The 24,112-nt window shown below is 40.9% G+C and overlaps 1 protein-coding gene across 2 annotated transcripts in view; it reads right to left on the reverse strand.

Moving 5' to 3' along the window:
• RNF38 (ring finger protein 38) overlaps positions 1-24,112 on the reverse strand; it is a 112,146-nt gene that overhangs the window by 21,599 nt on the left and 66,435 nt on the right. For both annotated transcript variants that reach the window (XM_055699668.1, XM_055699669.1), the window contains 3 exons: positions 8,112-8,305; positions 2,958-3,171; positions 394-561 (listed from right to left, as the gene is read on the reverse strand). In XM_055699668.1, the coding sequence (XP_055555643.1) occupies positions 394-561; positions 2,958-3,171; positions 8,112-8,305 (576 nt within the window). The remainder of the gene's footprint in view (positions 1-393; positions 562-2,957; positions 3,172-8,111; positions 8,306-24,112) is intronic.

Consider the following 24,112-nt stretch of genomic DNA (forward strand, 5'->3'; position numbering starts at 1 on the left):
TTTTGTATATAACCAATCCCTGAACAAGGTCTCTGCTAAGTAAGTGTTTTTTTCTGGGTGAGCTGCCTAATAAAAAGCCTTAGAAACCTTCCTCTTACACTATTTGAAAGTATGCAGAACAGCTGCTGGTAAGAAGTCAGTTCATGAACTCGCGTTTAGCTTGAATCGAAAACCATCAGGACTCTATACCATGAACAGTCACACTCTATAAAGACAGTAAGTAAAGTACCATATGCTTACCAGCTCTAAAGCCTACACTGCTATGCCACTGCAATTTACCATGGGGCGGGGGGAAAAAAGGCTATTTCCACATGAAGTCACACAGACACTGAAGCTCCAAGGTGCCACTCCTATGTCTAATATTGAAGCTGCTGTAACTAGAGACACACTTACTGGGGGAGGCACACTGCAAACTGGAAGGTGCTGCCCACTGAAAACCACTGAGCACCCTGGGACCTGCTGCGTGCTGCAGGCTGGGATGTGCTGGCCTGTGCAAAGTGGTATCCCATGTGGAGCCACCGTTGTCACTGTGTATGAGACAGGAACTGTGCCCTGATGGATCTGCAGTGAAAGAAAAGTAACGTTTAATGACCTACTGTAAACTCTCAGTGTTGTACAGCACAATGAGTAAGACAGAGAGCTTATACCTACATAATAGAAAAAAATACATTCAACATGAAGGTGTAGGAGGCACATGCCTGTAACTCCTGTTAATTAAAATATTTTTTTCAATGGAGTATTACTTATTGATCAGCACCTTCTGTGTACAGCCAAGAGGGATCTCTCAGCTTTAAATGTTAGAACTTCCAAAGGCACCTTAGAGTTACCCAGAAACATCTCAGACTATTAAGCCTGCCCGCCACCCGCGCCCCCCGCCCCCCAGCCCAGGCTAGTTCTTAAAAAATAAGAAGGCAGTAACTCCCACAAAAAAAGCTAATCTACAAGTAGTTAAAGAATCTCCCCTGAAGAGACTGGTTCAATAACAACTCAAAAACTTGCATCTCTAACAAACATGAGAATTGTGTAGATCTTTCTTCCAAAGAGACCAATCTCTTGATTCGCTCTCAGACCACCACTCAAACTAAGTCTCCCAACCTAGATACAACAGAACAGCTAACCGCAAATGGCCAAAAGAAAAGTAAACATGAATATGAAGCAGCATATCTTCCTAAATACACACACTGATACCTAGGTATCAACGTACGTGTTAGGAAACACATTGACATAACTCAATATTCTAGCTAATGATATTCCCTAGAATTTAATCATCAAACTAAGATCCAAAGGTATTCTGGACCTAAAAACCACTTGAGTTTTGTTGTGGTTTTTTTGGTTTTGTTTTTTAAATAATAACCGAGAAATCTTTGACGCTCTGATAAAACCGAAAAGGCTTAAGTGTGAGGGAGCACAGATTAATAAAAAGTAATTACTCTGAAGAAGCTTCCTCTTCCTTCATGATCTGCTAAAATGAAACCTGCTTGCTTCAAATGGAACAAGTAAGGGCAGCTCATTAGGAAAGGCGAGGATGAGTAAAGACAGCTAACCTGCTGAACTGGTAGCATACAGTCAGACACAGAGGCCAAAACAGAACACAGATCAGTGAACAGAACTTAAGAAATCTCACCTGTGTATCACTAATGACTGAAACCAGGAAAGACAATGAATTTGACCAGTTCTGGCTCAGCTACAAAAGTTGGGCATACAGTGCAATGCTGGGTGTGATTCTGAAATGTTTGCTGCTCAGAGTAATAATAAAAAATGACCTTTCAAAATGGTTATGTCCCTGAAGTATAAAACATGATCATGACCTCAGTTAATGTGGACACACGAACATCTGATCACAGATGGTGCTTGGAAATCAGAGGCAGTGGGATGAACAACTGTTTATCCAGGCTCACCACAACGTAATCTTTCAACAAAAAGCAAAAGCACAATTTGAATTTTTGAGATACTGCAGCAGTAAAATTGTTCATCAAAATGCAAGGCTGTGAGATGGCTGGAATGGCATTAGCTTCTGTCCTTGCTTGCACTTGCTCCCAAATGCAAATACTTCCCTACCGAGAACTGCTCTGCATGCATAATACAACACACCAGTGGTATCAGCTGCATTGAACACAAACCAGTTTTTAAGCAGGGATGTTAAGAGATGCATTCTATGCATATGCAGTCTGGTAAGTGGACATCCAGATAACCTGTTCTATTTCCCAGTTAATCACTACATAGCAACTAATATACTTCTGCTGCAGCCTGTTTGTTTAACAAACAGTAACAACAACAAAAGTTACCTCAATAGGACAACTTCTTTCACAGGTCCTCAGCTGCAGAATTCTATACCAACTCCTGACACAGAAAAGAATTACCTACTTTCTGGACCACCCACATACCACATTTTTTCCATGTCATTTAAGGAGGAGTTGATTATGCTTGGGTGGCTGTACTATCCAGACAGTACTATCATGAGTTCTGCTATCATGCAGGCAACCTATTACAGGCATTGTCAATTATGCTTCTAAAAAATGTATTTTAACCGTTTAACTCCTAAGCTAAGGAGAAGTATTTCACATGAAATCAAATACAGTCTTAATTATCATATCACATCTTTATCATATTACATTAACTTCAGAAGCAAAAAAACTGCATTTCAGAGGTTTGAACTAAAGGCCTACAGAACTATGTCAACACAGACATCAACAAATTGTTAAATGTCTACCTTCTTTATTAAAAGTATGGACTTCCTTTTTGTTTTTTTTCACTGCCTAATGCAGTGCTCCATACACCAATAATATAAAACAGAAAAAACGCTTTGTAAGAAGGCAAACAGAATTTAGTGTTAAGTGATTTTCATTGCCAACTAATCTGGGGAGGAGAGGGATCTTTAACATTTGGGGAAAAAAACCCAAAACCCAAACCAGACATCTTCAACACCCTTCTGTTTCTACTTTAGAATTTACTCTTACCTGATCATGAATGTCAACCATCACTGCATTCTGCTGTGGTGGGTGAGCAGCTGGGTGCAACATACGAGGAGATACATTTGGTGGGCGGAAGGCTCGGGGCTCTTCTATTGCTTGCTGCTGTCCATAGGAGAGATGGTGATAGTTTTCATCCTGGTTAATGGAATTATGTCTAGACAAACGATCTCTCCTTGTTCTCTGACGTCGAACAGGAGGACTGGAAACGCATTAAAAAATTAGAGATTATACAAATGACACAAATCCTTCTTAATAACTAAAACCACAAGAGAATCAAGTATCAAGAAATATTTTACACTGGCAAATTTTACAAGAACAGGTTTATTAGATTGGAAAACTTGTTACTGACAGAACGGCTAAAAGCCTTCAAATGACACCTTTTTCAGCACAGAAGAACTTAACAGAGCATAGCTTAATGCTGTAAAAAAACTGGGCAAAGAACTCTTATGTAAATACTAATCTGTTAAAAAAATAGCACTTGGATTGCTAAAACAAGCGCTCAGAAGTCAAAATAGCAAACTTCAAGAGATTTCTGTGCACTTGTAAGTAAAGAAAAAAGCATTAAGTAAAAATCCTTCATTACACGATCACAGATTTCCCCAGGGTCCTTGCTCCAATCTGGCCACAGAATGGTTGCTGCTCACTAAGTGAAGGCAGACAAAGCAGTAGACTCCTCTGAAGAAACAAATGAATTTTTCAGTGCTCTCAGGTTCACTACACAACTGAGTGTTTCATCAAATTATCTCCAGCAGATCCCAGGAAATTGTGATTGTGGTCATCTTCCTTTTTCAGAATGGAGAACTGTTGTGTAGAGTGATTTAGACCAGAGCATCCACTTCTGAGCAACTGATCTACAGGCGCAGGATCTGATCATGTACTCTTACATGTGTGGATGTTCTGAGCAGATCTGCTACTGTCTCGAGCTGAGACTTCTGTAAATCAGAGACCAGCAGCTCACATTCAGCACTCAGAAAACTATGCCCACACAAATAATAAACTCACAGTTATAAGTTTTGATTAAGCCACCTCTCCTTTATTTAGAAAGGGAAACAATTGAAAGCACAAAAACCATCCCCCAGTACTTTCAATACATGCCTTCCAATCTCCAAAACACGTAAATTACAGATCCCACAGGCAACAGTAAAGCTACATGGCGAAATCCCACTTATGGAACAGGCTGACAGAACCAAACTGCAGAGAAGAGACAAGAAGGGTCTGTGACCGTTAGAACACATCCTCTCCGACAGTGCATGGAAGAGAACATTCTTTGCTCTCACTATTCCCATTGCTATTACCAAGTAAAAATCAAATAAACCTGAAACCTGTTGGCAAATCCCAGATATTCCTCAAGTTACATCCAGCTTTTGTGCTGTGTGAAGCAGACATACTCGGGGCAAGGGAGAACATACTGCCAGCTCTTCAGATACTACTGTGAGTATATGATATAATGTCATAAGCCACCATTTTTCTACCCTAGTTCACAGGGATGTTATGCTATTATTGCCCTTCTTAGGCAATAATGAAAAAAAGAACTGAAACAAATGCTAATTCACAACAGGTGAGACAGAAGGCATAACACCAGACTAACACAGCATTCTTAAACAACCCACAACCAACCAACCAAAAAAAATGCATAGCCTTCTTTATCGTTACAAGCTACCACATTAGAACGTACAAGCTGTATTTTCTTCTAAGCACTGAGAATCTTAAATTACTAATGTATTTGTCTTAATATCGGTCTCCTTTCCCAGAGCTTTTGTTGCACTCCTCATGTCTGTATTACTAGTATGATACACTTGTTAAATTCACATTAGTAATCATAATCTAACCACAGACCTATTAATGCAAAAGATGTTCTGATTTTTGGAGTACTAAGGTTGCTGTAAAGTTGCTGTTTCCTGCTATGAAACAGAAATGCTCTGAAAACTTCAACACAAAATGTTTATGGGAGAATTTCTGTTTGGAAAAGTTGCAGGAATAGAGCAAGATTACATAAGACAGCGCCAATACTTTGGAAAGCGAAGAACAGGTATTCTCTAGCTGCAACCAGCACTTATACAAGGTAGCTTCTCATACAACTACTCTTACCCCTGTCTTTGTTAAAAGGTCTGGATCTACTTTCCTATGAACTCAGAATTATGAGAATGCACAGCCAGAAAAAGCTGGCAAAACTTCTGGAGTGTGTTTTTTTTAATGAATGGAGTTCTTTGGAAAAACCAAAACTGGATCTTTTTCCTAAGTAGAGTTATATAGAAATTACACTTTTCAATTCAGCAACATTCAGAGCATCCACGTACATAGCTCAACAAGCTTCCCAAATTATTGGAAATTACTTCAGAAGAATTGTCAAGACATGGGTCTATCAGTAATGAACTTTTGCTTGAAGTCTTTACACTCCTCTGGTTCTAAATGCACAATATAAGCATGGTAAATGTCCAGTTAAAACAAAGAAACAGGATGAAAGAAAACTGCAGCAATTCCTGCCCTCAGGTAATAATAGCCATCAAAAGGTATCCGTAATTGCAGAAGTAGTATTTGCAGATCTTAGTATTTTCTGACATGGGGGATTTCTTTGCAGTAGTACGTTCTGAAGTCCCATTAGTTCAGATTTACATTCAGGACAACAAGGAAAAAAAGCACAGATGAAAGGTGAGGCACAGCAATGGTACAAGTCTGCCATTTCACAATGACCAGTAAAGATAAATTGGAATGGCCTTCTCTGTTTCATATAGGCATGCAATATGCTTTTACACAGTTTATCCGTACTATAAGTAGCTGGATAAAAATAACATCTTTCTGCAAATTCATAATACCAGAAGGCTACCTTTCTAAACACAGTTATTTATTTGCTTAGAAGAAATACGAAAAAGCCCACAATGAATTAGGGCACTGCTGTGCTAGGCCCAGGACAAAATCGCTGATAGAGAGAGGTAAGGTCTAAATAGTAAATCAGATAACAGAAAAAATCTAGACAATAAAAAACCAGCACAGCCCGTGCTGACCAACAGGAGTGAACTGGTAGGACAAAAGAGTTAATGCCAATGATATTGGGTAAGAGCATGATGTCTGCACTAGACACACTTCAGAGGTTTTGTTTACACATGCCCTAGTCTGTTCCCTTGAGCTGAATGACCATTTGCAACTGGAATGCACCTTTCATCTTATCATCACCTGAAAACCCCATTAACTCTGAGACCAGTCTCTGAAGGGAAGAGAGAAAACGGCGCAGGCAAAACCAGAAACTGGCTTCAAAAGCACATGTGTAACTGCATCTGAAGCATTAAGAACAGATGCAGTCACAATGATCTTAAGGAAACAAACATTGATCCATGACAGTGTTTATTAGTTCTGATACAGCTCCAGAGCATTCAAAAGACACAAAGACTGCTGCAAAGTAAGAGACATGTTGTTTTCCCTAATGATTCTGTTCTAGGAGAGGAAACTGTGTGTGGTACTATTCTGGAATTGCCCTAGAGCCAGCTCAAACACAACAGGGCACCCAAGCTAAAATAATGCCAACTCAAGTTCAGGGAAACAAAGTACTGACACATTCAAATGTCTCTTGATTAGAGCAAAAGCATTTGTTACTACCGAAGAGCAGGTGAGGTGGCCCTAGAAAGAGTAATGCTTTGTGTTCACAACTGCTGCATCCCACCCAACAACTCCTGTCAGACTGAAGATGGCTCTGCACTTGTGTGTCTCTCCATTTGCAGCACAGTTTACTTGCAAGCCACAGGCCACTACCTCAGTAATACCCAACTGCATCTGAATGTCAGACACCTGACCCAGGCACATTCACCTCCCACACATCCCATTCTTCTCCTTCATCCCACAGCATATCCAAACTGTCTAGATTCAGCTATCTGGCACTTAGCTTGTCAAGCACTCTACTTACACTGCAGGAGATGTTAATGAAAATTGGAAAGAAATCTGTGTAGCTTGGCTGGACAACAAAAAATAATGGCCAAATGCAGCATATTCTAGGCATCCCCGTTCAGATCATTTTAAGGCAAAAAACCACTCTGTAGACCAAATGCCTCTGTTGAGCACCCCTGTATGAAATTGTACAGAAAGCTTAACCTTCTGTCTTCACAATAATAACACTGCAAGTCCACAATTCAACATCTTTCCTAAGTTTGACAAGCTGTTTTGAGAGCTGTGCATTTTGAATGCCACTGACTGAAAGCTTTCAGATTCATGGACTTGAAGAAAAGATACAAACCCAGCATGTTTTAAAAACTCTTGCCTCAAAACTACCCCTGACTGATCATGGTTGACAAATTTGATTTGTGAAATCAGAGGAAAAACAGTTGTGTATTTCTTAAGTCTAATTTTCTATATTCATGAAAAATCACAGACATTTCAATTTAGTACAACAAATGAAGCCACAATATTTCTCAATGCAGTAGACGATCCAGCATTTTTGAGGCAGAATGCGAGGCAATGAAAGCTTGTCTTTTGGATAATTAGTTTAACTACAACAGTAAAGAACTCTGTGGTTTTGTGCTTTTCTATACTATCATCCATCCAGGCACAAATTCAACCTGGCCATCCCAATCTCTATTCTTCCACGACCATTGGAACTTCTTCCAAAATCTCTGCTTTTAAAAGTTAATGAGCCACAAGCTAAAATTAACATGAAAATGTAACTCCTGTTACATGTGATTTGCTACCTCAGCAACCATTTGACACTATGCCAGCCTCTTCACTCTCCCCAGCCAGTATCCCTCATCTTTATTTAGATGTTTTTATGTAAGAAAATAATAGTGACTGCAGTGAAAATTATGGTATTGCATCAGTAACTCTCAGTATCTTTAAAAGTACACTGATGAGAAAGATTTTTTCCTTGCATTTTTCTAAATGCTTATTGCTCCAGCGCAGACTGAAAGAGAATGAGGTTCATAATAAAAAATGTTAATGAACACTTCTTTCCCCACATGATTCACACAAATTATGGAATGATGCACCAACCTGAATTACTTCAAGTAACTTTTCAGTAACAACTGTAACAACTTACAGCTCAAAGGAAATGTCAACATGTTCATCATGCATGATCTAGTCAGCTCTGCCTGAAATACATCTCCCTCGAGCTGAAATTAGGAAGAAGAAATTGTTTCCCAATCTACACAGCTTGCTTACCTCCTCCTGTTTCGTGCAGGTGTGTTGCATCTTTCCCCTGAGAAGTGGTGTTGGTTGGGCCGAGCCAGAGGAGGCTGCCTATTTGATGTCATCTCCCATGGTCGCATTGGTGGCGATGGGGCTGGTGATGCTGCTGTATAGTCAAAGACTGAATGGGAAAGGCGCTGTCGCTTGGGACTAGGACTGTCTTCACTCTACGCCAGTGCAAAACAAAACAAAACAAAACAAAACAAAAAACAACCGACAAACAAAACAGAACAAAAACAAAACCCACCTCCAAATGAGTGAATTACAATCCATACTTCAGCATTGCTTTGCAGCTAGCATTAGGAGTGACTTATTGAAGACCGCACTAAAACATCATGAAATTGAACAATCTGCAAGTAGTTGTCTACTTACTATCTTTACAACACAGATTTGTAATGTCTTCCTAAACCCTAAAATAATTACTGCTAAATTATATTTTAACAGCATTAGAAGATAAAGAGTCAAACATCCATGCAACACCAAGAAACAAAAGTAACATGGAGAAAGTAAGGCGTAGCCTATTTTATACCCCTACCACCCTAGCATTTACAGGCTACAGAGGCAGGAAAAGATGTCTAAGCAGTCTTGCTTAGACAACAATGAACACTGTACTTGTCAGTAAGATGTCATACAGAGGCTGCGCTCTGCACTGCGCCCGTGTCCTATCAGGTCTGTACTTACATAGCTAATCAGATATTTGCTCTGTACTGTAGCCTGTTTTAATTCTGCCAGCTCAGAACAAAGGTGCTTCGTTTTTCTACTTAATTTGTACAGTGACAGCCATTGAAAAGCCACATAACCTGAAAAAAAACCTAATCACCAATCTTTGGTTAAGTCTGTGCATTTCACTAAAATTCTTCAGGGCCTACACTAGTGCCTGAAGTTTTCCGTGCTAGTGATATGAAGGCAATTCACCTCCGAGTAATGTTTTCCTGGTTGGTTCTGAACACAAGTACCTCTCCTCTTCATTGGTGTCCATGCTATTGAACCACTACACAGAGCTGTCATTCTTCTCAAAAGTTCCCACAGATGTCTCTGAACCCAGCAGCAGCAAATGCAATAAACATCCCTCCTCTTCACCCCACTGTTCTGTCAAATTTGTAACATGTCAGGCTGTTAACCAGCGTCACAACGGAAAATACAGAAAAATACAACTTCTACTCCAGAGCTCACCAACTGAACATAGAAAACCCTAAAAGTAACACATGAACTACCACACTGCATCCATCCTTAAGTCCAACAACCACATAGATTTCTCTGGCTGAACACTCCTGGTGCAAGCCAAATTGTAATGTTTTGCTGCTTGTCCACTCGCCCCACCACTTCCATTTCAGTCCACCACGGCATGATTTCAATTAACCAAAATGACCCCAAATTTGCGATTAATTGCAAATGGCTCATGCAAAGAAAACTGAACTTGTCTGCAATGGCTTTGTATGCCTGAACTACCCCTCTCAGAGCATGGTAATCCACAGACGCATTAGAGGTCTTACTTCAGATTTACCTGTAGACTAGACTATGGACCATTTCTCGTTCTTTGCTTTATAGGGGCCTACCATTCTCTGAACACTATCAGTTGCTTCTCGGAAGGTTACCATTGACACATAGCTTGCCCTCCTATGTTCTTTCCAGTGTAAGCATGCCCTTTTTTAACACCTAAAAGTTTTTTCCAGGGATTAAAGAGAAAAAAGGTTTTTTTTCCTCTGACTTTTGGCCATTTTTACTAAATTTCAGTACTTCTCAGCCCCATCTTTCAAATACTTTCAACACAACCTGCGGTTTTCCCCTACTACAGCTTATCTCAAGCAGTCACTAGTAATGATTACAGTCATGAACAAAAAAGGCACTGGGTGGAGTCATTGAGGCCCCGATGGTCTCGTAAGCGTTACTGTCTTCTTCCATCTCACCCCCAAAAAGAGGCAGAGGCAGAAATTTAACTTATGTGTGGCATTACGAGGTAGAGTTTACTGGCCAGTTCAGTTCAGAGCTGTATTTAACTAACCTGTTGCTCTTGGAAATGCACTGTGCAGTGTGGTTGCGATTTTTTGTCATCAGGTGTCTTTGCACCACAGCATGTCCTGGGTAATGTGTTTTTTTCCCCATTCACCTAATCTGTCGTTACTCTCAACAATGAAGAAATATGAAAGATGTCATCTCTCCACCAGTCTGCCCCTCGCAAAACTTTATGAACCCATCAACTAGCTCCAATGGAACTCACCAATGTCTAAAAAAAAATATTTCTATTCTGACAAAAGGTTAGTATCTGGTGAAGGGGGAAGAGAAGTGGTTATTCCCACTAAGGAAAAGTTACACAACACTCAACTGTTACACACTGTAATAAATGCTTGCTCACTGATTAATGAAAAAAATGTACATGCAACTATAAACTAATCCAGGATGGGTATTAAGAGACAGAGCATTGGACTTTGCTGTAGTTTGTGTATCAGAGAAGCAGCAGTAGAAATTAAACTGCAAAGAACACTGGAGTCATGTTTCCAAACATGTTTTATTTCTGCTGCAAGAAAGACAGCAGTGTATTTCCACAGAATTATTGTACATTAATCCTCCTGTTAAAGTCCTCTGCATAAAAGTTAGCTCACAGACTAAGAGGATTTTCTGTGTTTGTCTAGGATTTCCAAGTAACTTTTAAGCTACCAAAAACCAAAACACGCTGATTGCTTTTTACCTCTTCTTAGAAATCAATGGTAAAATCAACAGATAAAGTAAATGCACAAACATCCCACAACTGCACTTCAGTAAACATGTAATATTCTGTTCTTCCCAAAATCTTACATAAAGTATCACTCAGAAGCAGTGCACACAGAACATTTTCGTGGACTATTACCTCAGTAATATGCTGTAAACAATGCAATAAACTGTAACAATTACCACCTACCCAGGTATTTTCATAGCCACATCCACTACTAGTAACCAATTACCTCAAACTTCCGCTTTCATTAACTCAGGCCTTGAAGCATGTCACAGGCTGCACAGGTACATGTCGAGTGATGTAATGGACTTTTTTTATCAATTACCTATATTAGCCCTGAGAAAAGTAAGTGTACAATGCTTCCCACAGATTTTTCTACATTAAAAAGTTGTGAATAACAACTGTGGAAATTTTTTGAGGAAGCAACCTTTGTAACAAAGCCATTTATTTGGAAGACACAAAGGAAAAGAAGTATAAAACCAACCTGAGACAGACATGCACCACCTTATACAAAAAGATCTTTGAAAAAAAAATCAGTGCTAGCCTACTGGTATTATGCCTTGGCAGTATGCCATGGTTTAACCCAGGGGCCCTCTAACTAGGGCCCGCGGGCTGGATACAGCCCCCCAGGGTCCTCAATCCGGCCCCCGGTATTTACAGACCCCCCTGCCCGCCCCCCCGCCGGGGGTTGGGGGGAAACCAAGCAGCCGCAGATGGCTGCCTGCCACTGCATCCGCCCCAGCCCCTGGTTAAAGTGTGAGGACCCCTGGTTTAACCCCAGCGGCATGTACGGACCACACAGCCTCTCGCTCACTGCACCCCCCTCCAAGGACTGCGGAGGAGAGTGGGCAAAAAGGTAAAACTTGAGGGTTGAGATAAAATAAAATCATAATGTAACAATTGTAATGAGAAGGAGGGAGAAGGGGGAGAGGAACAGAATCCAAAGGGAAAGGAATAAAACCCAAGTGATGCACAATACCACTGCTCACCACCTGCTGACTGATGCTCAGCCAGTCCCTGAGCAGCCATCAGTCACCCCCAACTAACTCCTCCCGTTTATATACTCATCATGACGTCCCATGGTATGGAGTATCTCTTTGGCTAGTTCAGGTCAGCTGTCCTGTGTCCCCTCCAATTTCCCGTGCCCCCCCAGCCCTTGCACTGGCAGGGCCTGAGAAATTGAAAAGTCCTTGACTGAGTATAAACACCACCCAGCAATAACTAAAACCATCAGTGCTGTCAGCATTGCTCTCACACCAAATCCACACAGCACTGCACCAGCTGCTAAGAAGCAAATTAACTCTGTCCCAGCTGAAACCAGGAGACAGTACTGAACAAGAACTGTAACCTTCCAAACAAGTGGAGTAGAAAGAGAAAGCAGAAAACTACATCAAAACATTCTCTACTTTTCCATTTTTATGTTAATGATAAAATGTAACTAATAATTATTATTATGAACAAGGAAATAAGTGTTTAACCTCTCTACTTCTGTGTGTGACTGGGGTACTTACTAGAAGAGTGTTCTTACCTACCTACAATTGCATTTCATCCACCTTTAATGTGTGAAAAAGTTAGGACTAATCTGATAGCAAATCAGATAGCAATGAAGAAAGGACAACACAGGCCACAAACGATGAAACATCAATTACACCATCTTTCTCTATGTGCTGCCAGGCACCAAAGACAAAGTAGATTACTTTAGCAAGATATATTGATCTTAGTTCTGTTTTCCCCAGTGCTTGCTGGTAGCCTACCAACCATTTACAAAAGCCAGCTACCTAGAACTGCAAGCAAATTTTGGTTAAAACATTTTCACAGAAACACTGCCTAGAATGCAATTTCCAGAGCTAAACCATCAGCCTGATTAATACCAAAATTATCAGTCCCCTCAAATGCATTGTTTCCCCTGTCCACTCCAAAAATAGTGTTTTCTTCCACGTATGTATTAACTGTGTGAGAAATATGGTTTGACCTTTATCTATCTTTAGCTTAACTAAGGAAGTACTCTGAAGAAAGGTACTTGTAGTTAAAAATGAGTAACAAGGCTAGTTAATTACACTACTTGCTGTTCCAGTGCATTGACAAGTCATCACTATGCTAACACATCTCATGATTTTTCACCATGGTGACAGAGCTCTTGATCCCCTGTGTACTGAAGACTGTGAATATAAACATCAGACGCCAAAGCAATGAAAAGAAGGAGACCTCCTTTTTGAACAGCAAGGAAAATAAACTTAAGGGATGTTACGTGAGGAGCAGGCACTTCCTCTGGAACCAGGAATTCCTCCTGCCCAGTCCAGTGTGCTCAGGGACTGGGGTGGTGGTGTCTCTACCCCAGGCTGAGGATCACAGCTGCTCCTTTCCTGTTTGCAGGTTCAACCAGTAGTAAAACTGAGCATATATCCCAGAGACATAGCACACAGAGGCACTGACATGGCTGGTCACATGCGCTGCCACAGAGAAGGTGCTGCCTTCAACAGCATCCACATACAGGACCACATATAAACACAAGCACCAGCAGCCAAGTCCCCTCTTCGTGGGCTGGCAAAGACAGAAGGTCACTAGTGCCGCACATACACGGCACTCTCCAGGTTCACAAGCATATGCACATTTGTAGATATCCCAAGTATCATCATGGCCCCTTCGCCCACCTGGCAACCCTGCCCTGGTCCCAGGCTCCCTTACCTGCCCCATGAGTCCCTGACTCACCAAGCTGGTCCATCTTGATGCTCACTGTAGACACACAGCACTCACACACTTGTCCCACAGGCATCCCATACTCACAGATCCCCCCAAAACACCAGCACAGGCCTTCATCTGCCTGACATCCTAGTCTGGTCCCAAGGTCCCCTGCTTGCAAACTGGTCCAGCTTGAAGATGGCCAGCTAATACAAAACCACACATACCTGTGCACAGATTTGGAAGATACAGACACTCCCCACCAGCAGTCAGCACCAGGCACACAGGCTGTGACCCACAGTCCTGCTGCTCCTGCCACCGAGACCCTCAGTCACACTGGTCCCCCCAGTAGCTGGCATTGGGGACACACACCGTTCCTGCCCCAGGGGCCAGCATCCTAGATACTCACCTAACCCAGCAGCTGGTACTTAGACCCCACCTGCTCCAGTAACTGATATAGACCAGGGATGCCCATATCTGAATCCAGTAGTTGGCACCCAGTCCGCTCACACCAGTTCCACCAGTAGCTGGCACTATGGATATAAAGTCTGTAGGAAATCTACAAGATAACCTAGAGAGCTTCAGCCCCGCCAGCTCCTGACACTGAGACCCTCTGCTCACTTCCCCTGCTGGAACTTCAGCAAGACTCCAGTTACTGGCCTAGTTCCCTCTCAAGTTGGTCTCACTTAGTCCCTGTAGTACTCACACAGATGGAACAGAAAGAGAGATGACACAGAGATATAGTTAAGAAAAGATCTAACAATATAGGACAGACTGCAGTGATCAGTCACAGGGCTCAGACAAGTGTAAAGACTGGCTAGAGTTTACATGACTCGCCCCTTTTCTGTCTGGCCCCATTTTGTTTCTCCCCAACTCCCTTCCCCTTCACATTGCCTCCTCAGCTGGCATAGTCCCACTGACTCCCTCCAGCTTCCTGGATCCTCAGGTTTGCATCCTGATCAATCACAAAGTCCTTGTCTGCGCATAGTTTTCCGGTGATTGGCCAGGTTTGTTTCTTGTCTTTGTCTCTATTAATAACCTGGCAGGTTTGTGTCTCTCTGTATTTTGTTTATGCCTTCCCCCTTTCCTTTATAATCCCATTTGACAAGGTCTTTGATCAAAGAATCTCACTGAAATAAACATTCCCACATTTGACATAACACCATCAATCAGTGACTGAACTGGTTTGGTCCTCGTTACTGCCTCCCTTAGTTTTCGTTGGTCAGGTTTGTGTCTCAGAATGCTCCTATTTATTCATCCTTTTCTTATTATCCCCTTTTGGCACTGAAAACATCCTTGACCAGACACACTTAGGCTTACAAGACATGATGTTCTCCCATGGACCCTCACAAAAATCACACAACTCTTCCACTAATGATACACAGAAAATGTTAAGGATTACTGTCAGATTCTACAGTCAAGGAAGAGTGAGATGAAGACTACCTCTGAAAACTGTAAAAACTAAGGAAAATATGGAAAAAAAACTCCGAAGCCACTCACCCTTTGCCCTAAGCTGTAAAATTTAAGCAAAATTAAAAGGATGGGTGTAGGGTGCAAGACTCACAGTAAACCAGGATAGTTCATTCTCCCCCATCTGTATATACTTTTGCAGAGGCCCCAGTGATAGTGGCCCACTGTGGATCTCAGAATTTGGACCACAGCACCTGCACAGCATCAGTGAACCCACTGAGCAAAACAGGGCACAGCACATGTTAATCGGCACCAGTTTTAGTATCCACCCCTGCGATGCTTTCCTTGAGCTTAACTCCTGGAGCAGGGCTCCACTGCGTTGGGTCCCCATCTGATCAGCAGTGGTGTCCCAGGGTTCCCACTGTGGTATTGCTAGGCTTTTCCTTAAAGCCAAAGCTTTCACCTGCCAACCGTTGTTCCTCACCCCTCAGGGACCCACACCTACTTTTTGCATAACAGTAGGGAAAGAAGGAACAGGAGGAAAAAAAGCGTGATCTTATGAACTTGTAAGCCAACACATAACAAGTTCTTGGGGTTTATACATAAAGCGTGATGTTTCCTTTGAACATACTCTTAAAATTGTAGCTCTAAATAAATCTAGAAAGGAGCTACTAAAAAGAAGCAAGTATGTGCAATAAATTAAGAGCCTTGTGCCACAAGTGGCAAGAAAGTTTCAGATTTTATGGAAAGATGGACCATTTCCAAGCCTAATTGCTGTGCTTTTTACAAGACATAATGAACAAAGATTAGCCAGTTGGGCACAGGGCAGACACGACAAAGGATTTGTCTGTGTACAAAGATCTGCCAGCAGAATCATACTGTGATGACACAGATTTTACTGGCAAAAGGTCTTTAAAATACCTTCAGCTGACAGAATAAACACCAGCAATAAGAACCTTTTGCCAGTGTAACTGGGTTTGGCCAAAGAATTTTGCTGGCTTAGTCGCATTGGTTAATGTAGTGGTCTTTCTCATCCTGCCATGTGCCAGTTCAGATCGAGCAGAGAACAATGCCTGCTCAAACTCCACAGTGTTAAGTGGGATTCAGAACCTCTGCTTCTACACACCACTATTCAAATCACCATTTTACCTGTTCTCATGAGTAAGAGAACATCTGGAACAGACATGAAGACTTCTCTGGTAAGAACTGGAAAATTTTATGGCTGTTGATAATGAGCACAATCTGGTACAACACTGTGGTAAAGTGCAGGTAAACTGGATAAAGAGAAAATAAAAATTCTAATATTGCTGTCCACACCCTGCATCCTCCAGGCACCAAACACAAACTCTTGCATGTAAACATTCAAGACCACTGCTTTGAACAATGCATCAGATATTTTCTTCAAGTCCTGTTCAGATTTTACTGAAAAACATCACTACCATTAATATTCAGAGCCATTTCTTTCTAGTCAAGCTTTTGTTTCAGAGCTGTGACCAAGAGACAACTTGGAAGCGTGGCTGGCTGGACATACACAGGACAACTTCCCGATGGAGAAACACTAAGGTAACCTGTATTCGGTCTAATGAAAGATTTGTGAAGAAATACAGTCCTTCCCAAATCCAAAAGCTGGCTCAAACAAATCAGGTGGATGAAAGGAAGGCCATAATAAGCCAATTCTTGGAGTAGGTCTACAAGTCCCAAGACACAGCACCTGGAGTACTATGTCCAGTTCTGGGCTCCCCAGCACATGGGCATACTGGAGAGAGTCCAACAAAGGGCCACAAAGATGATTAAGCAACTTAAAGCATCTCTGCTGTGAGGAAAGGCCAAGAGACTTTCAGCTTGGGGAATCTCATCAATGCATACAAATATCTGAAGGGAGGGTGCAAAGAGGACAGAGCCAGGCTCTTTTCAGTGGTGACCAGTGAAAGGACAAGAGGCAGTGGGCACAAAATAAAACACAGGAGGCTCCATGTGAACATGAAGAAACACTTCTTTACTCTGTAGGGGTGACTAAGCACTGGCACAGGTTGCCCAGAGAAGTGGCAGAGTCTCCATCCTTGGAGATCTCAAAAGCTGCCTGGACATGGTCCTGGCACCTGCCTCCCAGTGGCCCTGCTTGAGCAGGGGGGTTGGACCAGATACTTCCAGAGGTCCCTTCCAAACTCAGTCATTCTGTGAGTCTGCAAAAGCGTAAAGGAAATGAGTAACTGATTTTCACTCTGTGCTGAACATTAGGCTTTTAGAAGCATCCTCCTCTGAAAGCAGTTAAGTGCAACTCAAAATAGTACTTTGGGGTACAACACCAAGAGCTACTACCCCTTGAGACACGAAGTATCACTGTCGCTTCCCCTCTGAACACCAGATACACCTCAGTATTTAAAAATGGGATACCAATTCCCTCGGGACTTAGAAGACATGGTCAAGAATTAATAAAATCAGTATGTAACTAGTACTTGGGATGAAAATTCCACAAATAAGAGATGAAGAAACACTAACCATGACACTAACTGTTGCTATGGCTATAGCAAAATGCACAAAAGAAAAGCAGTTCAGAAGAAAAGCCTTCTGTGGGAGTAAGGAGAAAATACTCTGTATTTCAATTCCCAGCGACAGAAGAGCCCTTAGAGCAAGGCACATCATTCTGAAAGGAAGCCTACAATGCTTCCTCCCACTTGTTTTTGAAATATCACCACACTAAGAAAAACCCCTAGTAACTCCATCTTGAAACGGAAACCAACCATTAACAACAATGTCTGGTTGCCAGTAAAAATTTGATGTAGCAGGTTTACATATATTGGGATTCTTAATAATTTATGTGAATTAAAGAGCCCTTCTGATAGTAAACAGCAAAAATTTGCATAGTATTTAGTAAAAGGAACACAATAGAGAGGATACAAGTCTAATTTTTTTTGTGTTTCAAAGCTTGATGGCATGTATCAATTAAACTGTTTCTGTATCTAACAAGCTATCAAGAAAACTCATTAATAAACTTTCTGGGCTATTCATAATTCAGTCATGGTTAATAGGATAAATTGATTATTTACTGATGGTGAGCACAGCAGTCAATGTTGCTCTTCAGCAACCAGAACTGATGATGACTCCTTCACGTGAAGTATTTCTGCAAAAGACCCAAGGCCCGCAACAGCAGACTGCATACCAACAACATAGAACATATTCTACCAAATATATCTTCTCATTTTACTTATGATCAAAACATATCTGAATATTTAATTTGTTGTTTATTCAGCATCAGGCTGACAGACATTTCCACAGTTTCTCTGTATCAGTTCCTTTCTTTGAAAGGACATCTTCATTTAACCAGGTGATTAGGGTATACAAAAAACATTAAAAGACAGCTAAGCCTAAACTGCTGAAGTTATACACAGTAAATATTTTACACAGTCTTAAGAATTTGATTCTTAAATATCAGTTTCTCATACTAAATGCTGGAATATTTCTTTGCTGCATGTGAACGCAAAATGCTCAAGAACATTAAAAAAATGCAAAAATCTTGGCATCCTATCTGACACACTGCAGCACTCAATAGCAAGAAAAGAAGCAAACTGTGTTTAGTTGGATACACATTTCTGTTTTCAAGTTCTACCGCTCATACAAAAAGGACAGTGCAACCCATATATCACATCTGAAGTACCTCCTTCTCCAATACTAAAGCAGGTTTAAGAATCAAAGAAACACACAGCCATCTTAAAAGTTCTTCAAATTGGATTTTATTAGTATTTGCTATTGCTTGCAGTACTTGCTGCATGCAAACAAGAATCCTTTGAAATATGATAAGATTTTGCAATCATTTTTCAGAGAAATGAATCAAAGCAATGTCAGTGCTGCTGAACTCACCACAAAGATATTGACTACTTTCTATATCATAACAAGGTATTTTTTTCCAAACAGGGATTATTACCTCTGATAACCCAAAACACCAGATAAACCTCAGTAAGGGAAAAAACTCAGCTACACCTCCCTATTAAAAAACAAAGTTGTTGGAAGAAGATTAGTTTTAGTTTAAAATCACAACTTATGGTCTCAGTTTGGAACTCAACTTTATCAGTCGTGTGGGTGGTAATAAATAGGAAATAATTTATGCTTTTTCTGCAGATGTTTCCTGCAGTTAACGTGAACTATGGCAGTAAGCAAAACCTGTTACATATAGTATCTCACTAAGTATTTGTAACCTTTCTTTCTTAAAATGGAAAAGCTCAAAAATTATGCAAGAAATAGTACTAGTACCCAATTTGATTTTTTAATTTTTGTTCAGTTTATCATTTCATATGAGTTCATCTCCAAATTGCCTACCAAGATCTGAGTAAAGTATCCATGTTTTGACATCAACACCACCTAACACAACACAGAAAATGCTGTTTCAGGAGATGGTGCTCACAGCAACTTCTTAGCACACAGAGTCCTAAACTCCTGTATTTGTATGTAAATAAAACAGGAGATTTTTTTAAAAATTAAAATCACGAATTTGTGGCTACAGAAAGAGGGCTAATTTCCTTATGTACAAAACCTGAAACACATTTAACTTTGCATGTGTACCATTAAAATATGTTCATTACTGCAAAGAAATCACTTTAAATGCCACAAAACATACCAAAATTGATACTTACAACAATGCCAGGGAAAAAGGGAAGTAGTGAAATCAAGAAAAGGTGTTCAGATATAGCCACATTTTAAAAAGATCAAGCTTTCAATTTTAAAAATAATTCTGCTCTTTAGCTGATGTGACAGGAGTCTGAAGAGAATTCTGGCTCAAGGTTGTCTTAATACCAAAGTCTTCTCTACAAATAGTTTGAATGTATAGTACATATTCACTGTTGACTTTTCATTTAGGCATGCGAAACTAACATAAAGGTACATCAACAGAAAAAGGGTAATTAAGAGAATTATAAGACAAATCACATTCCTCTTACAGAATTTTTTCCTCACATTAAACTATATATATGTGTGTGTGTGCGTACAAGCATGCACACATATGAAACACAATATATGTAAATGGACAAGATCACATTTGAGCACTGAAGACTGAAACTTCTTATTCAGGTAAATAAATGTTACACTGACCAGATTTCTTGACAAAGTGTTAAAGGATATCCAAATGCTGAACTGAGGCGTACTACCACCTAAGCACCTGAACTAGTATTTACAGAGGCATGAATCAACTTTTGAAAGAACAATACATTTTAACCAGCAATTAACATATTCAGCCCCCAAAGAGATTACCTTTACAGTGCTATAAATGTTACTTACACTGTTGTAACCGATGTCCTTACCTCAACAGGGACAAACACAAGTCAGCACTACAAACGTGTTCCTAGGAAAAGGACTGCTGGCATAATACCTCAACAGCTATTGTGGTAGGGCATAGTCACATTTGGCTGCTGTCACTGTCTTTACTTGTCACCACAAGACTGGAGCCGTATTGCAAAAGATGTCTCTGCTCAGCACACTGTACTGTTAAAAATCTCTGTGTATGATGCAGTACTATGTGTTCTCAGAAACTGGGGAAAGTCAGGATCTAATTTATTCAGCAACACCACAGTTTACAATCTTCCAGTCTCTCCATATTGGTAGAAATCTGAAGCCTCAACAAATATTCTTAATCTAGAAACTATGCCATGAATCCACAAAACAACCTACCTACCTACCTGATATGACCAAACTATCATGTCAATACAGATTTTCTTCAAAATACTGCAATATACACGCACTGGTATTAGGGGTGTGGCGGGAGCTGTCATAAAAATTAAGAGAGAGTTGTATTTAAACACAGGCCTGCAAATTCAAAGAGGGCCAAGATATTTAATTCTAAGAATAAGGCACTCCCAAGTTCTACCTTTTTCAGTCTCCTCCTTCTCTGGGGAGATCCCACAGAACAAGTGAGACAACGCGTCCCAAATGGCACACAGTACAACTGCAACCATTGTAGTATGTAACCCTGACAGCAATCTCCAACACCACAGTGTCAGGGCTCCTCTCTGTATTTCAGTTCTCTGCTTCTCAAATTTCTGACACTTAATTTGTTCTTTCTTTCTTCCAGGTCATTTCCAACATAAAAGGAAACTTTCACAGCTGAAACAAATACAAAGGCTTTACTTTGTCATTCATATAGTTTAGGACAAGTAAATGCTCTGTATCACCTACAAAGAGCTGAACACATGGTATGCTCAATGAGCATAAAGTTAAGGTTGGCATCTTACTAACCAATTTCTTGTTAAAATGGATTTATTTACACTGAAGAACACTATGTGCTTATACACTGAAGAACCATCCTTAACAACAGTGCATATCTAGGATCCTGTTTTAAGTGGTTGTTTACTTGGACTCCAGTACAGCCTTTGACACCATTTCCCACAGCACTGTCCTGGAGAAACTGGCTGTTCATGGCTTGGATGGGCATATTCTTTGCTGGGTAAAAAAGTGGCCGGATGGCTAGTCCCAAAGAGTTTTGGGGAGTGGAGTTAAATCCAGTTGGTGGCCAGTCACCAGCCAGTTGGTGCTGCTCCCCAAGGCTCAGTGTTGGGGCCAGTTCTGTTTAATATCTTCATCAATGATCTGGACAAGGGGACCGAGTTGCACCCTCAGTTGGTTTGCAGACGCTGTGTGGATAACTGGCTAGCTGAAAAAGTTCACATAGACATAGTCCAGCTGGCTGGACAACAATGCACATTGCTCTCAGCTTATGTGAAGTAAAGCAAAAATGCACTGTCTTTGGCTGTTCTTGTTACACAGTAACAGGAAGATCCCGGTGGGAAAAGAATGTTACAGGTGGGAACAGATAACTACAGAAGAGAAACTAGGGGCGGGCTTGATATTTAGGCAACTAACCAATAATGACCTTAACTTTCGTAATATGTATGAACTAATTATAACAAGGCATAAAAGGTGACTGTAAGGTACAATAAACGAAGTCTGCTGATCACTCAATATGAGTGACTGTGTCTTCCCTCCGTCGCGACAGGGCTGGGTAAGTGTTGATCTGCTGGAGGGTAGAAAGGCTCTGCAGAAGGATCTGGGCAGGCTGGGCTGATGGGCCGAGGTTCAGCAATGAGAGCCAGGTCCTGCACTTCAGTCAAAACAACCCCACACAGTGCTACAGGCTCAGAGAAGAGCGGCTGGAAAGCTGCCCGGCAGAAAAAGACCTGGGTGTGCTGATTCTTGCTGAACCTGAGCCAGCAGTGTGCCCAGGTGGCCAAGAAGGCCAACAGCATCCTGGCTTGGATCTGAACAACTGTAGCCAGCAGGACAAGGGAAGTGATCGTCCCCCTGTACTGGGCGCTGGTGAGGCTGCACCTCGAATCCTGTGTTCAGTTTTGGGCCTCTCACTGTAAGAAAGATATTGAGATGCTGGAGAGTGTCCAGAGAAGAGCAATGAAGCTCATGAAAGGTCTAGAAAACAAGTCTAACCAGGAACAGAGGGTAATTTGGGTTGTTCAGTCTGGAGAAAAGGAGATTTAGGGGACGGACACCTTATCGCTCTCTACAGCTACCTGACAGAGGTTGTAGTGAGGTGGGTGTCAGTCTCTTTTCCCAAGTAGCAAGTGATAGCACAAGAAGAAATGGCCTCAAGTTGTGCCAGGGGAGGCTTAGATTGGGTATCAGAAAAATTTTCTTCATTGAAAGGGTGTTGAAGCATTGGAACAGCTACCCAGGGAAATGGTTGAATTACCGTCCCTGGAGATATTTAAAATACGTGTAGACATGGTCATCAGGGACATTTAGTGGTGGACTTCGCAGTATTAGGTTCATGGTTGGACTCCATGATCTTAGGGGTCTTTTCCAACCCAAATGATTCTATGATTCCTTTTAAAGTTCACTGTATTTAGACTATGCACTACACACTATAGAGTACTTGTTTTAAACCTACATGGGCCATTTCATTTTTACTAACAGCTTGTATAATTTAATAATTGTTTTTAAAAACTTAAGGAAAAAAATTGTTCTTCTCCATTAGTTGGGATTTGAACACACCTTTTGCCCCCAGCAGGTTGTAGAACTTCATTTTTGCATGCATCAGACTCACCACAGGCCCTGTGAACATATAAACTGCTGCAACAGCGGCTGGTTCCTCTGCCCCTACAAAATACACATATTGGGAGGCTGTCATCTAACAGAGGTCATCTAGACATATGTATAATCCTTATAATGGGATGTAATGGATAAAGAACTCAGTCCCCTTAATGTAAGTGACGAATTATGGGAGACAGCAAAATCAAAGAATTTATATTTTCTGCTAAGTTAACCTAAAAGAAGAAAATGAGAAAACATTTCAGGTCTTCAGCTTCAAGAAACAGCTTAGACTTGTGTAGATCTTTTCATTTACTTTAGAAAGCAGGATTTATTTTTTTCAGGCAATCAGAGTAAATTTTGTCAAAACAAAACAAAACAAGCCACATGATACATATCAGATGATACATGAAGGGAAAAAAGCCTCATTCCCCTGAATGCACTCAAGTAAGCATGGTTTGCTGACTGACTTCTCAAACCTCATCCCACATTTTTACAAAGGACAAAAAACCCCATGAGAATTTAAAGCATGCATGAAATTCAGTGATATGTGTACTTTTTTAATACAGTCTTAAGCTCTGCCCTACCCTGAACAAAGTCACCATCACCCCTACGAAACTCCTAAGGCACATTTCAACTACTGATATAGGTAAACATTCACATATTCAAAGCAGAGCCAGAGAATATAAACACTATACTAGGTCTCTGTATTAGAATTTGAGAAAAAGTGCTCTGACACAAGCAAACTGAGAATTAAAAGGATGAAAGCTTCACATGTGATCTCTAACCTATGCTCAGTAGATATTCAAATACAAAATGCCTATGGGTCTTGCCAGGCTTTCTGTGTTCACATCTGTACATTTTTCGCAAATCTACACTCATCCCCTTGGAACTCCGCTATTCATCTTCACAAGTTCCTTCCACAATGTCATTTAAAATGAATCCTCTCTTTTATCGTTCCTACTCTTATGTTTCCAATCTCTTCATTTCCCCTCTTGTTTCACATTCAGTTCCAATGTCTTCCCAACAGATTTACACACAGAGGACACCAAACAAAAATGCCCTCTCTCAGTACTTAACAACAAAAAGTTTTAAATTTCTTTGCAAAAAACTTACTTTGATTTCTAAGAATCAGATTTCAAAAACGCAG

Source organism: Falco cherrug, chromosome Z (assembly GCF_023634085.1).
Source record: "Falco cherrug isolate bFalChe1 chromosome Z, bFalChe1.pri, whole genome shotgun sequence".
Taxonomy (NCBI): domain Eukaryota; kingdom Metazoa; phylum Chordata; class Aves; order Falconiformes; family Falconidae; genus Falco; species Falco cherrug.